This window comes from Phodopus roborovskii, unplaced genomic scaffold, assembly GCF_943737965.1.
Source record: "Phodopus roborovskii unplaced genomic scaffold, PHOROB, whole genome shotgun sequence".
Lineage (NCBI taxonomy): Eukaryota > Metazoa > Chordata > Mammalia > Rodentia > Cricetidae > Phodopus > Phodopus roborovskii.
Window position 1 is genome coordinate 8,560,437 of NW_026126549.1, and position 15,798 is coordinate 8,576,234.

Below are 15,798 nucleotides of genomic sequence, written 5' to 3' on the forward strand. Positions count from 1 at the left end.
AAGAAAAATTACCAGAGTTTGAACCATTTTTGGTGTTTGGATTTCTGTATCAGGAATGTTCAAACTATGTACCTTTTCCTTTTTTTTGAGCAATTTCTCTTTCCATCTAGTACTAGTGTTGAAGAAAATAATGGATATTTCTTTTAATCCTGAGTTCAGGAAAAGCACAATTCCTGCCTTTTATCTTCATCTTTCCCTCACTGAGAAAAGTATCAGGAAACCCAGACAGCCCCTCGATCCGCGTGAAGGCTTTGCTTTCTTTCATGATTATGTCAGTGTTTGCTTCCTATTACCATGCCTTTTTAGTAAATGACTTTGAAGTGATTCCTTTGACTTGAAGTTTGCACTGTCTGATATTAATATAGCCCGTGCAGCCTTTTTTTCTCTCTCCTTTTTTCTTTTTTGCATGCTAGCTGTGTGGTATCTCTTTTCTCCCATTCAAAATCTTTTTTTTTTCCTTTTTTTTTTTTTCTGTTTTTTTCAAGATAAGGTTCCTCTATGTTGCTTTGGAAGCTTTCTTGGAACTTGCTCTGTAGACCAGGCTGGCCTTGAACTCAGAGATCCTCCTGCCTCTGCCTCCCGAGTGCTGGGATTAAAGGCGTGCACCACCGACGCCTGTCTCAAAAACTTTTAATGCTGTTAATTTTGGAGAGCTACTAGTTAAAATTTATCTGCTAACTATTGTTTACCAGAGAGAGAGAGCGTGAGAGAGAGAACGAGAGCGAGTGAGAAAGGAAAGAGTGTAGAGGCCAGAAGCTGGTATCAGGTGTCTTTCCTTACTACTCTTTACCTTCTGTTTTGAGATCAGGTCTTTCATCATAGCTCATTGGTAGTTAGCCTGGCTGGCCAGTGAGTGCCAGGGCTCTTCCTGTCTCTGCTCATGTCCTGTCTTTTATCTGGGTGCTGAGGATCTGACTATCATGCTTGTGTGACAGGTGATTTACTGACTGAGCCATCTCTCCAACCATGTTTTTTTTTATATTAATTTATTTTTTTACTTTTATTTTACATATCGATCCCATTTCCCTCTCCCTCCGTTCCTCCCTCCCTCTTTCCCTCTCTCCCACTTTCTCATGCCCCCCCGACCACCCTTCCCTCCCCCTCCACTCCACATGTAGGGTGATACTCTCCAGGAGGGGTCATCTAACTCTGTCAAGTCATTTGGAGTAGGGACTAGGACTTCTTTCCTGTCTCTATACTAATGTGCTCCCAAAGACACAGGAGTACATCCTGGTTCCACTGTCTGAGGTCCCTTAGACTGCTCAGGCCTTCTAACTGAGACCCACATTCAGGGGGTCTAAGTTGGTCCAATGCTGGTTTCCCAGCTATCAGTCTGGGGGTCCATTAGCCCCTCCTTGTTCAGGTCAGCTGTCTCTGTGTATTTCTGTAGCCTGGTCTTGTCCTTCCTCTCTGCATCTGGATTCCAGTTCGGCTCAGTGTTTAGTTGTGGCTGTTTGCTTCTGTTTCCATCAGCTAATAGATGAGGGCTCCATGATGGTGGATAAGTTAGTCGTTGATCTCATTATCAGGGAAGGGCATTTATGGTAGGAGAGATGGCTCAGCTGTTAAAGGCTAGGCTCACATCCAACCATGTTTATTAGTTTTTAGTTTTATAGGGTTAATACTATAGCCAGTTTTGTTCATTTGGACCATGTTCTGAACTGTGTTTTATAGAGTAAATATAAGTTAATATTTTATTGAACATAGGAGAGAGAAGAAAGTCATTTATCAACTAATTAGTAACATTACCAAGTAAGAAGCAATGTTTGTTAGGAGGTAATGTTTTTACAGTTCTGGAATGAGTTTAAGACACATTTAAAATATTGTTGGTTTATTCTTCTTGTGTTTAACATTATTTTACTGACATTTAAACCCATAACATGAAAATACAAATACCCTGTGTGGGATAGGTTTTTGTCAACTTGACACAAAATAGAGTTATCAAGGAAGAGGAACCTCAGCTGAGAAAATGCCTCCGTCAGATTAGTCTGGAAGCAAATCTTGGGGCCATTTTCTTGATTAATGATTCATGTGGTCTTAATCCTGGGCCGGTGCTTCTAGGTTGTATGAGAAAGCAGGCTGAAGAAACCACGAGGAGCAAGCCAGTATGCAGCACCCCTCCATGGCCTCTGCTTTAGCTCCTGCCTCCATGTTCCTATCTCGAGTTCTTGCCCTGACTTCCTAGATGATGGACCATTAATTGTAAGCTGAAATAAACCCTTTCCTCCCCAAGTTGCTTTGTCTTTACCACAGCATAGGGAACAAATTAATATAGACCCTATGTTTTAAATTTGAATATGAACAGGGCAGCAAAATTCCTGAGTATTTTAATGAACAAATGTAGAGTGTACACAGGACAGAGTTTTGTTTTGAACAGAGGTAATAAAGCTTAGCTAACTTAAGGCAGAACTGTACACTAAATTTTGTTGTGTTCCCTGTAATTAAAATATTGATGACAGCAATATTCACTTCTCGTTATGGGTCTCAGAGGACTAATTAGTGTACTATACGACTTTTACCTTGGCAGAGAGAACATCTCTTGTTCATATTTGTATTGCCAGTGCTTGTTTTAGACCCTGCAAATAACATCTTCCAAGCAATTTAAGGAGTTATTCCTTATACATTTATGTTTTTGATATATACATACAATTTATCTTTGTTGGATAGTCTTTAATTTATAATTTTCTATAGTTTCTTCATGATCTAATTTTGGCTGTGGATCTTGCAGCCATCACAGTGCATAATCTTTAAGCTCTTGACAACAGTTTCCTCGTTTGGGGTCATGTTAATTTTGACCTCTCGGGTTAGATAGTGAAAGCTTTCCACAGCCAGCTTTCCCCCCTCTTTGTAACATGAAAGCAATGGGAGAACTTTGACATTTATGTTGACCACTATGTACTACTCAGATCTACGTTTTCTTTTTGAGACAGGATCTTTAGCCCAGGCTGGTGTCACACTCTCATTGGGTAGTCAGGGATGTCCTTGAACCTTTGGGCCTCCTGCTTCTACTCCTGGGCACTGGGATTCCAGGATGCCATAGCAGGTTGAGGACTTGCTGGGGAACCCAGGGCCTTGTGCTGGTCAGGCTAGCACTCTACCACCTGAATTGCATCCCTAACCCATTCTCCGCTTCCTGTGACATCACTGATGGCTCTCACTTAAGTCAGTGAATAGAGACAGCTAGAATGTCTTCTGTTGCCCATGAACTAAATAATATATGTAGTTCATGGGTTTTGGGCTCTGCCTGTCTGACTTGCAGGCATCAGTTTAATCAGTCATTCTCAGCGCTGGCCTGTTTACTGCTCCAGGATGGTGGTGGGACCTGGGAGAATGGGACCTAAAAATGAGGTGGACTGAGGTCTCATGCAGTAGCCCACTGTTTTCAGAGCATCAGACAGTTTATACTCTTTGGGTTAAGAAAGGTTATCTGAGTATATAATCGCAAGGACAAGCTGCATGTGCAAAAGTTTATTTTCCCATAGAGGCATGACAAATGACAACAGCCAGTTGTAATGCTCATCTACAGCAAACTCACTGCTATCCCCTTTACCTGGGAAGGGCGTGAAAGTGCATTTTAAGAGCAATCTGTGTATGTTAAGAAACGGAGGTCACAGGTTTTCTTGGAGTTTTCTCACAAGTACTCAGACTTTCCCTCCCATGACTCCATTCTTGGATGGTGTTCTGACTCTAGTCAAGGCCACAGTTTCTGTAATCGTTTTTTTTTTTACTTTGGGAGAGGGTGATGGAGAAGCTTCTAAAATTGGATGTAATTATAAATGTGGGCACATTGTTAAAAGATAATATTCTAAACCTTTCAGTTACCAAGTGGTCAATCCTCAATTAGTAACTTTTAGAAATAAAGTTTTAACCTTTTTCTCAAATGACTCATTTCTTTTCAACAATTTTCCAAAATAAGTATGCATAATAAGCATATAACAAACATATCAGTTCAAAAAATTGTATTTAAACTTCAAGGCAAAATGCATAATAGTTTCTCATATTAATGATTTAAATTTTAAGTTATATTTTTCAGAATCATAATAGCTGTGGTGTGATTGAATGCATAGGTGCGAATGCTTATGGACAGGCAGACATGTTGGAAGCAGCACAGATGTGGAAAGTTAGGAAATGGCACTAAGGCGATGGCACGGCATTTAACTCTTCCCAGGCTGCTCACGTGGTATGATTCCCCCATTGTAAGTGGAAGCTTAGAGAAGTCACTTCCTTAATTAAGGTCAACTCGAAAAGCCCGCAGTTCGCATTCTTGACTAAACCAAATGGCAGATACAGGGTGATGCTTGTTCTTTATAGAATAGTATCTGTTGGGCATGCTTTGGTCTATAGATAGCAAATGTAACCCTCTCTCTCTCTCTGTGGGTGTGGGGTGAGGTGGGGAGAGACGCCAACTGGATCAAGCAAATGCTGGCTCTTAAGTTATAATTCTGTCTTCTTAAAAAGCTGTATCTAGTTGGAAATATAACTAGATTTTTGTGTGAATACTCCTTCTTGCAAACACACACACACACACACACACACACACACACACACACACCACTATGATCTATCATTTATTTGAGAAGAATCCCTATCAGGGCTATTGCAGGTTATAGGAATATGAAGATGATTGATTCTTGCTTCATCATGATGGAATTTACAGTTGACCCTGAGAAGAGATACAGTCAGGTATTACAGTATTGTCATCTAAACATCAATAGAAAAGGAAACTGTGCCCTGAGAAGCAGGGTGCCCAACTACAGAGGGAGGGGAAGGAGAAAACCATAGAAGTCACGTAGGCGCCAAAGAACAGATGTGCAACTCCTAGTGTACTCTAGGAGTCACGTGTGACTCATTATGGAGGGGTTATAGAAACTCACTAAGGTATGTTACAACACATACTTGGAAATGTAGTTAGTTCTTAAATTTGATGAAATTATATACCAGACTTAGGACTTAAAGTTTTGGAATTGCTTTTTATGATGTTACTGAGTCTTTGAAGAAGGAAAATGAAATCGAGATAAGAGTGAAGGTAGGGACCCAGTTGGAGACAATTTTTGGCAGTTTGTGAAGAGCTGAGTCATGACAGTCTGTACTGAAAACTGCATGAGAGATACGGAAAAGTCAGGTGACTATAACGCCTTATATTTATAATGCCTTAAAATGTCACAAACACTATAATGCAGATTTCCTGTTTTTGTACCTATTAAGGAGGTGGATAAGCAGATGGTTCAGGTAGATGGACTTCTGTTTTGTATGAGGGAATGGAGATCTTAAGACCACCTTAGTCAGGGGTGAGGGAGCAATGGCTTACATGTGAACCAAAGCTGGGTGTTCAAGCTCAGGGCTCTGTCTGGTTGTTTCACACCAATGGTAGGCAGCAACCAGGCATTCATTAATCTATGGCATGGATGGGGTCAGACAATAAAGGCAAGAAGTACTCACAGGTCCATATGAACACCATGAAGGTGCTTTTCCTGAGGTGTGTTGATGTGTTTGGAGGTCTGTTCTTGTGACTGTTGGAAACAGAGGCAGGCTCATATTGGACACCATTCTAGGGAATCTTCCCATCAGTGTTGGTAATCAGCATGTTAAGGTTCCTTAACCCTCACCTTTGAAGAGACTTCTTACTTGTTAAGGACTATGGGTTATGTTGCCTTCTGTATCTGTGAAGGACCAGGGAGAAACAGAAGTGTCTCCGCCTTCTCATCATACCGTCTCCCATGCTGATGATACTTTCATTGCGCTCTTTCCAGCTTGGCCTCGAGTCACTGCTGTGTCTGTTCAATACTCTTTCCAGTTAAGTGATTACTATTCTGGTCCAGCAAGCAACGTGAGGCTGGCCTTCAGACCCTGGGAAGCAAAGGTAGTTTGGCTAAACCATCTTGAAGGCTGTGCTGTCAGAGGCCTGTAACCGCTGCACTTCACAAAGCTTGGAGCCTGAGACTTATAGGGAACTGAATCTAAAAACCACATGATCACTCTGCTGAGTCTCATGAAGCTGTTTCTGCTGTGTGATGTTTCAAAGGGAACCTAAACGCCGAAGTCTTTCTCTCCTAATTTTGTCCTACCTGACTAACTGGTACTCTGTGGTAGTAAATTCAAAGGAAACAATTAGTTTCCACCATAATTGGGCGCCATAGTCAGTTAATGTACTTTGGAAAGTATAATGACCTCTCTGGTACCACAGGCTAGCTGGTACAGCAGCTGTTTCTTGCCTGGTTGTCTGTTTACTGACTGTGCCTCATGGTGAAGACCTTGTGTCTGGATATTTTAATTTCCTTCTAAACAGAAAAGAAAAGAAGGAAGTAGGAGATGAGGAAAAGAAAGCCTGATTTGTGTTCCATCTAACACAAAGAGTTTTTAATGACAGTAGGAAGTCAGTAAAGGATTTTCGCTAAAACGTGCTATTTATGAACTGGTTTGTATTTTTTTAAAGTGTGAATTTTTAAAGTGCTATTTTAGAATAACAGTAAGGCTATAAAAAAAACATCTGGGTATGGTAGTGTATGTTAGTGATTGCAGTACTTGGGAGGTGCAGCAGGCAGATGAGGCACAAAGGCCAACCTGGGCTACATGATGGGTGTGAGAAACAACTGGGTCACATTAGCATTTCTGTTTTTTACAGTAGTGTGTTCAGACTACTTTTACTGTTGGACTTGACAGGTACAACAAGAGGCTGATCTACGGAGTCTAGAGGGAAAATGTACAGAGATTTCAGGTTAAAGGAGCCTGAAATTAACTTTCCATTGAGTCTAGGCTATTTGTGTTGATTCCTTCGAGTAGAAATGTGCTTAAAGTTGACTCTTTTCTTCTGTACCATCTGAACCCAATCCTCACTTGTCTTTTGTAGCTTGAGACGGTGGGATGGCAGCTTAACCTGCAAATGGCTCACTCGGCGCAAGCAAAGCTGCAGACTCCTCAGGCAGTGCTGCAACTGGGAGTGAGCCAGGAAGACTCCAAGGTGAGAGACCGCGCCCTGGTGAAGGGCAGTAGTTTGTTTGGTAGGGCTTGCATCATGATAGCGGAGTCTGGCCTTGAAATCCACGTGTAAATCAGCGACAACAGCTTATCTTGCAATGTGCTTCCCTTATAGACCATTCTATAATGTCTTTTAATTTGTGAGAAGTAAAAATTTAATGGAGTTCCTTTGAAATTACTGTTTTTGATGCGTGTGTGTGTGTGTGTGTGTGTGTGTGTGTATGTATGTATGTGTGTGTTTTAAACTGTAAACTGCATGCATAAATGGAAAGGGACGTTTGCTGTTGTCCAGCCAATGCCTGGGCCAGTCAGATAATGTGAATTACATTTTGGGGAATAGTGTGTTATGTGTTTAAATCCTAACTCTTGCAAGATAGATTTTTGCATTTGTTTATGTCATATGGCAGCTCCTCCTTTAATACCAATTTTGGAACAACCTGAACATATTTACCAAAGGTGAAAGAAGTACTATGGGATGTTCCCTACTATGGCACTGGAGATATACGTTTCAGATATAATGAGAACTATCATATTTTATACTGTAATTACCCCTTTAAGATAGAAAAGGAGAGTAGATCCCTATCTCAGTAGATGAGACTTTGTATTATTTTGAGATGTTTGAATAGAGCTGGCCATGGGTTGCTGTGGGAGAGCTAAAGATGGACAGGTTACAGTGGGTAAATGTGCTGTGTTCATAATGGAATAGGATGTATTCTGATAGTGTGTTTACAATTATTATTAATTCATAGGCATTTGTGTCTCTTTGAAGAATTGGACCACTGGCTAGTCCAGGATATATAACCACAAAGTATTAGTATGATTTGTCTTATATATAATGTATTAGTTTAATACAGTGTTCCAAATATTACACATTTTCCATTGGAAAATAATACAAACTCACTAGTCAAGTGTGAAATTGAGACTTATATTATTGTTTGTGCTGCAGCTTAGTAGTTACATAATTGTGGTGTGGTACCTAATCTTTGTAAGACTTTTTCTGTAGCATATAGTGTGTACCTTGCAGGTTTTCTGTGAAAATTACATGCCTACTGTGTATAAATACTGGCTGTTATCGTCACCATCATCAATACAGTGTGGGGAACTAAAATCAATCAGTCATTCCATTTGCTTCAGGCCAAAGTTCTTACTAAGTTTATTTGCTAATGTAGTTATTGTCATTTTCTTTTTTGTATCATATGTCATCTCTCTCATTTTCTTGATATACTTCTAATACTTATGCTTCCTGGGCATAAGAGCAAAAGGACAGCCTGGGAAGTTCCTTTCCCTCTCTGAACCAAGGAAGGCATTCCTTTAGGTTCAGGAGAATGGTCTGGAAGGCACTGGAGTAGGCTGGGGCTCACCGTGACTGAACAGTGGCATATTTAAGTAGCTCTGTGCTGCCTCTGTTTGATCCCTTATGACTGCTGTGTGTAAACTCCAGGTAGCTACAGAGCTACAGCACTATGTGAGCTAGGGAACGTTATTTTTTTGTACCAAATATTAGCTATGCCTTAAGCACCGGGGATGTCGTGGTGCTTCGCTTTGGGATCCCCAGCACTATCACACAGGCATAAAACCATGCTTTTATGCCTGTGTGTCCATTTTGTCGTGAGGCAGTGGGAATGAAGGAACAATGCTTCTAGCAAGACAGTCTTTTCTAAAATTCATGTTGCTCTCCAGGAAGTCAATGCAGATGTGAAATCTAGATCATTTGTTCTATGGGTTTAAGTGTTTACATTGTCCATTTGTTGCTCTTTTGAAATTTTGATTGGATTTTATTACAAACCAGCATTATTTAGCCCTGTATCATACAGAACTAGACAACCACTGTCTTTCCCAGTAGAAGAGCAAGGCGAGAAGCACCCACTGTGAGCTCTTTAGCCTGTGTGCAGATTTGACAATTTCTTTATATTGCCCCCTCCTATGGCGCCGCATGGACTTGACCCAGTTAATATTTCCTAGATACTGGACATATAATGAAATATAAAACCACTGTCAAGCTGGGCAGGAACATGCTGGGTCCAAGAGATTCTGTGCCTCAAGAAACAGTTGACAACATATCGTCTCCTCAGCAAACTGCTGAGTTCTGCCTTGAGTTGAAGTTTTTTGTTTACGTTCTCCTGTTATCATGATTTATTCTTTTTATTTTTTCTTCCTGTGGCTATTGGATGTTACTGTTTATGTCATTTCTGTTATTAAATACCACAAACTGTATTGTGCTCCCTCTCGGTTTCCTGTGTCCGGAGAGCAGAATTCAGGGATGGTTGAGAGTCTGTAGTGGAAGAGCAAGGCCATGCATGCATGGAGCAAGTTGTGAAACCACATTTGCTGAGGGAAGAACTACTACTGAAATACTAGAAGTTAGAACTACTTGGGTTATAATGGAAAGTACCACAAAGTACAAAATATCAGATTGTAAAATCATTTATGTAAAATAGTAAGCTGTAGGTAGGAATTCTTTTAAATATGTATTTCATAACAGTTACTCTGAAAATATACATGCACTGAGATCCTGAGAGGATTAGAGTCGATGTAAATGAGAGAATATGTGGACAGCGTTCACAGTGTAGTGTAGCAAAGAGTGTGGTTTATAAGGAGCTGCTTTTCCTGGTGTCGCTTACAGCATGCCCATGAATGTGTAGCTTGTGATGGAGTTTTCATTTGCTTTCACTCTAGATAACATTGTTTGGCTGTTTTATCTTTGCCCTAAGAATATTTCTGTCTCAAGGCTTTCCTGTTTTGCTACTAATTTTATCATGAAAAATGGATGATTGTAGCTTTTGGACAGATCTATAGTCTAGTTATTTTCAGCCAGTGCCCTTTGTATCTGTCGTCTGCATTCTGCAAAGTAAGATGGTTTTCAGGTTTGCAGATACTTTAGAATAAAGTGTTCTTGTTTTGTTATGGTTTGGTTTGGTTTATTTCATTAGGGGGCAGTAGTGCGCTTTGCCTGCCTAACCATTTCTGGCATTCACAATGTTATTTAACATAACATTCAAAGTAGTTGTGGGAAATGCTAAGTGTTTACATTTCTAATCTGTATATAACAATAGAGTTCTCCTGTTTCCATCAACAGAATTAATGCCGATTAATCAGATATGTATAGAACAAATAAATGAGATCAGCATGAGTCAGCTTTTGTTAATTTGTCTGTGATCATTTGCCAAAATGTAATTTATTAAAAAGCTTTCTGCACTGCTGACTTTTTTGTTTCATTCTGCCACTTACATTTATTTCTTTACAAGAAAATGGAGTAAAATAATCCCCAAGATAAATGAATGGCTCTATTGGGTAATAGTTTAAACTACTTCCAGGCTAATTATAGTCTGTTGAATTAAAAAAATAAATTCTGAAGAATACAATGTTGTTTTCTAACAAGTGTAGGTAATTTTGAATATCATCAATACTTTGATTATACTAAAAACAACAAAATACTTAAAATATACATTTAATTTCCTTACCAGTTTGTTACTCAACAGAATCCTATTTTATTAATGTAGAAATTAAAATTGTGTTTTATTCTTTATCTACAACCAAGATGAAATTACTTTCATAGCAAACTTTAATTTCTCTTAATGTTAAACTGGACTTTAGGGTGCAGAAGATATTTATGGGTAAGTAATTATAATTTTTAGCACATATAGATCTTCCTGTTGCCAACTGATTGGTATGTTCTGTTCAGAGGGAGAAAACAAGCTTTACTCTCTTACTGTTTGTAGCTTTTTCTACCTACACTGGGAATAGATCTCAGGGCCTTTACATGCTAGGCATGTGTTCTACTACCAAGCTGCCCCCCCCCCACCACCACCACCACTTTTATGTGTTTGCTCTGTACTAGACACTAGATATTGTCAGGCTTTGGTGTTTAAAGCCTCTCTTCTAGTCATGAATGTTATTCTTTGATAGGTGGAGAAAGGGAAATTCAGAGAGGTTAGTTCAGCTTCAAGGTCATAAAGCTAGTAACGTGTACATGTAGCATTTGAAGCCAGGCCATTTCACTGCAATGTTTGTTGGTGGGTACTGGATTATTTTCCTTTTTTACTGATGTGGTCCATTCTGTAATATGTACACATATTTTAAATTCACTGTTTTATTGTTATTTTTCTTCTTAATATTATGTAGATTTTGCTTCCCATTTCCTTTCCTTTTATAGAATTCAGTTAGGACAGCGGATGCTTTGTCATTAAGAGATACTCTTCTGCATAACAAATGTATGTATATATATGGATGATATTTCAATAGAACCTCCTTTTTTAAGAAGCAAATCTTGGTATAAGGATTATGTCATTGCATGATGCCTTTAAAGCAGACTCTGTTACTTAAAGAGGAAACATATATTCTGATTTATTTAAGATAGATGTCTCAGTAAGAACAAAAAATATGTGCTAGTCAAATTTTGATCTCTTGTTATGACAATTTAAAATATTTTGATTCCCTTAAGGGTTGTGTTGTATAGATTGAATTAGATATACCTACAGATTTTTCTAAGATGTTCTCAAATATAGATCAGAATTTCCTAAATGTATTTTAAGGTATCCTGTAGCATGCCTTTATTAGCATAAGCCACATTAAAGGATACTTTCTTGTTCTTGATAATGCAGTCAAGATGATCTGTGTGATTGGGGTACATACAGTGTAGCTGTGGAAAAGAATTCATTTCTTTTAATACCTGCTGGATGCTTTTTTATTATATATATTTAAGTTGTACTATCTACTATGTTAACATAAATGTAGGAAATAAGTTATTACTGTAGTTGAGCAAAATAGGGAGGATTTTATCCCCCACGGATATCTTTTTGTTTGTGCAGTGAAAGAATCTAAAAATATGTTTTCTCAGTGAAGTGTCAGTGTGCTTTTGATCCTTTCCTGCATCTCTGGAGATGAAACCAACATGATCATGGTAGATAAATATTTTGATGTGTTCTTGGGTTTGGCTTGCAAATATTTTATTGAAAATGTTTGCATCTGTGTTCATAAGGAATATTGGTCTATAATTTTCTTCTTTCATTAGATCTTTATGTGGCTTTGTTATCAGGGTAATAGTGGGTTCATAAAAAGAATTAGGAAAGGTTCCTTCAGTTTTATTTTGTAGAACAATTTGAAGAGTATTGGTGTTAATTCTTCTCTGAGTAGCTAATAGAATTCTGCACTAAATCCATCTGGTCTGGGCTTTTCTTGGTTGGGAGATTTTTAATTACTGCCTCAATTGCATCAGGGCTTATGGCTCTTTTCAAATTGTTCGTTTTATCTTGATTTAGCTTTGGTAGATCATATATATTGAGAAATTAATCCATTTCTTTTAGGTTTCCCAGTTTGGTGGAATACAGATTTTTTAAAGCATGTTGTTATGATTCTCTGAATTTCTTAGATGTCCATTTATGTTTCCCCGTGGCATCCTTATTTGGATCTTCTCTCTGTGTCTTTTGGTTCATTTGCCTAAAGGGTTGTTAATCTTGCTGATTTTCTCAAAGAACCAACTGTTCATTTCACTGATTTTTGTTTTGCTGTTTTTGTTTCTGTTTCATTGACTTGATCCCTGAGTTTGGTTATTTTGTCCCATCTACTCTTTTTGGGTGTTGTTTATTGTTTTAGAGCTTTGAGATGTGTTGTTAAGTGATTAATATGACATCTCTCCGTTTTTTAGATGTAGGGACTATCATGCCTCTTACAATTGCCATCATTGTGTCCTATAGGTTTGGGTAGGTTGTGCTTTCATTTTCACTCAGTTTCAAAAGAGTTTTAAATTTCCTTCTTAATTTCTGTCTTCACCCAATTTTCATTCAGCAGTGAGTTGTTCAGTTTCCACAAGTTAGTATACTTTCTGCTGTTCCTGTTGGTGTTGATATCGAGCTTTAATCTATGGTGGTCAGATAGGATACAGGGCATTATTTCAGTTTTCTTGCCTATTAGCACCATTTGATTTATAATTTCATTTAACTCCAGCATTTCTCTGCTTAGTTTTTGTCTGGATGACCTGTTGGCAAGAGTAGAGTATTGAAGTCAACACCACTATCACAATGTAAGGGTCCATATGTGACTTTAACTATAGTAGGGTTTCTTTTATGAACTTATTATGCTTGGTGCATTTATGTTTAGAATTGTAATATCATCTTGGTGGGTGTTTTTTGTTGTTGTTGTTGTGTTGTGTTTTGTTTTTCTGAGGAATAAGTATGTCCTCCTATATGTCTTCTGACTAGTTTTGGATTGAAGTCTATTTTATCAGATATTAAAATATTACTATACCTGCTTGCTTATGGATCTAGTTGCTTGGAATACCTTTTTCCATTCTTTTACCCTAAAGTGATATATCTACCTTTGATAATAATGAGATGTGTTTCTTGGATGTAGCAGAATGGTGGATTCTGCCTTATAATCCAGTTTATTAGTCTGTCTTTTTATTAGAGAATATAGAATACTAATATTGATGAGTTATTAATAAGCAGTATTTTTTTTATTCCTGTTGTGGTATGCTCCTTCCCTTTCAATTAATTGTTTTCTTGATTATTTGTTTCTTGTGTCCGTGTGGGTGTACTTGGTATAGTTAACCTTCTCTTCAGACTGAAGTTTTCCCTCTAGTTCCTTCTGTAGAGCTGGATTGGTAAATTGAAATTGTTTGGAGTTATTTCTATTTTGAAATGTTTTTCTTTTCTGTTGATTGTGTTTGATAGTTTTTCTGGGTATAGTCCTCTGGCCTGGCATGTGTAGTTTGTTAAAACTTGTAGTATAGTCAGTAGCTGCTTCCCAAATAACCTTAATACTTGGAGATAGCTCAGGCTTATTACTAACTTGCTCTTACAACTTAAATTAACCAATTTCTATTAATGTATTGCTACTCCAAGGCTTGTGCTTTTACCTCTCCTGCCCTGCAAGTCCTGCTTCCTCTTCATCTGGCTGGTGACTCCTCTGGTTCTACTCTCTTCTTCCCAGCATTCTCTGTGCCCTGAAAATCCTGCCTATCTATCAGCCAATCAGCCTTTTATTAATGAGAGCAATGAATATTACAGTGTATAAAGATTGTTTCATAGATTGTAGAATGTCAGTCCATGCTCTTCTGTCTTTCAGAGTCTCCACTGAAAAGTCCTATGTTATTCTAATGGGCCTGCCTTTATATGTGACTTGGTCTTTTCCCCTTGCAATTTCAAATATTTGTACATATTTTGAAATTATAATGTAATTATTTCATTTCCCCCTTTCTTTTCATCCCTCCAAACTCTACCAAATACCCCTCCTTGCTTTCAAGTTTTTGTCATCTTTTAAAATTAATTGTTGTTACATAATATACATGCATCTTTCTAAATGCAATCTTCTCAATCTGTATAATGTTACTTGTACATATATGTTTTCAGGAATGACCGGTTGGTATTGAATAACCAATTGGTGTACTCTTTCTGGGGAAGAGTATTTCTCCACTCTCTGTATCCCTTAGTTGCCTTTGTTAGGGTTGAGACCTCATGGGCTTTCTCTTGCCCACATTACCATGTCTGTTACTGTTTTCCTGCATTCAGCTTTTAATAACTTTTATTTATTCTCTACATTAACTGTTTCAATTCACTGTGTCCTAGAGCACTTCTTACATGAGCCTGTCTATTGATGTTCTGTATGCCTCTTGTACCTTGATGCACAACTTTGGTTTGGGGAGGTTTTATTAAAAATACTTTGTTCTTTTACTTGGGTTTCTCTCCTTCCTATATGCCTATTATTCTTAGATTTTTGTCTTTTCACAGTGTCCCAGTTTACCCGGATGTTTTGTGCCCAGGTGTTTTTTTAGATTTAATATTTTCTTTGAACTGCCTGTTTCTTCTACTGTTCTTCAAGACCTAAAATTCTCTCTTCTGTATTGTAACCTATTGATGAAGCTTACCTCTGAGGGTTTTCTTTATTATTATTATTATTATTATTATTATTATTATTTGGCTTCCTGGGTTTTTCACTTCTAGTTTCATATCAATTCGGTGGGCTTATTGTTGTTGTAGTTATTGCTGGTGGTGGTGGTGGTGGTGTGTGTGTGTGTGTGTGTGTGTGTGTGTGTGTGTGTGTGTGTGTGTGTGTGAGAGAGAGAGAGAGAGAGAGAAGGGTGGGAGATTCTATTTGTCTTGAAGTATTTTCATTCAACTGTTTACATTTTCATGGAAGTATTTATTCCTCCTTTTGGTGCTCGAGCATATCCACAATTGCTGATTTGAAGTCCTTGTCTTATGCTTTAGCTAAATTGCCTTTCTCAGGGCCTACTGAAATGAGGTTGCTGGCTTCGGGAAGAAGCATGTTGTCTTAGCTGTTTATGTTTGTGTTTCTGCACTGGAATCTAGGCATCTGGAGTTAAGATACTGGAGGTGTCTGGTCTTCGTTGGTGAGTGCTCCATTCTTCAGTTGCTGCTGCCCATTCTGGCTCCATCCCAGTCAAGTGTGTCTATTGGGTCCTTGGAAGAGGGTGGTTCTGTGGAGTCACAGAGGATGGATACAGGTTGGAAGCAATGGCTGAAATGGGTGGCAGAAGAACTAGAGGGGCTGTGGACTCTGGGTCTGCACCAAGAAGCTGAGTCCCAAGAGGATGCTGTGGGCTGGAAGAGGGTCTCAGGCTGGTATGATGCAGCAGGTCCAAAAAGAGTCTGGGGAGACCAGAATGGTGAGGAGAGTGGTACAAGTAGGCTAGCCAGTTGTGGTGGCTGTGAGGTTCCTGGTAGAGAGTTCTGATGGTCAGGTGGGGAGTACCGAAGGAAAGGAGATGGGCCAGATGGAGCGGCTGACAGAGAAGAGCCAGGGGAGCATGGCCCAGCCCAAAATGTGTTCTTTATTGAACCCCTTCTTCTATTTGTATAGGTAAGA

At 38.7% G+C, this 15,798-nt stretch overlaps 1 protein-coding gene across 1 annotated transcript in view; it reads left to right on the forward strand.

Annotated features, from left to right (window-relative positions):
- Window positions 1-15,798, forward strand: part of Commd10 (COMM domain containing 10) — a 103,958-nt gene that overhangs the window by 20,819 nt on the left and 67,341 nt on the right. The window contains exon 5 of the mRNA XM_051200962.1: window positions 6,848-6,958. Within this exon, the coding sequence (XP_051056919.1) occupies window positions 6,848-6,958 (111 nt within the window). The remainder of the gene's footprint in view (window positions 1-6,847; window positions 6,959-15,798) is intronic.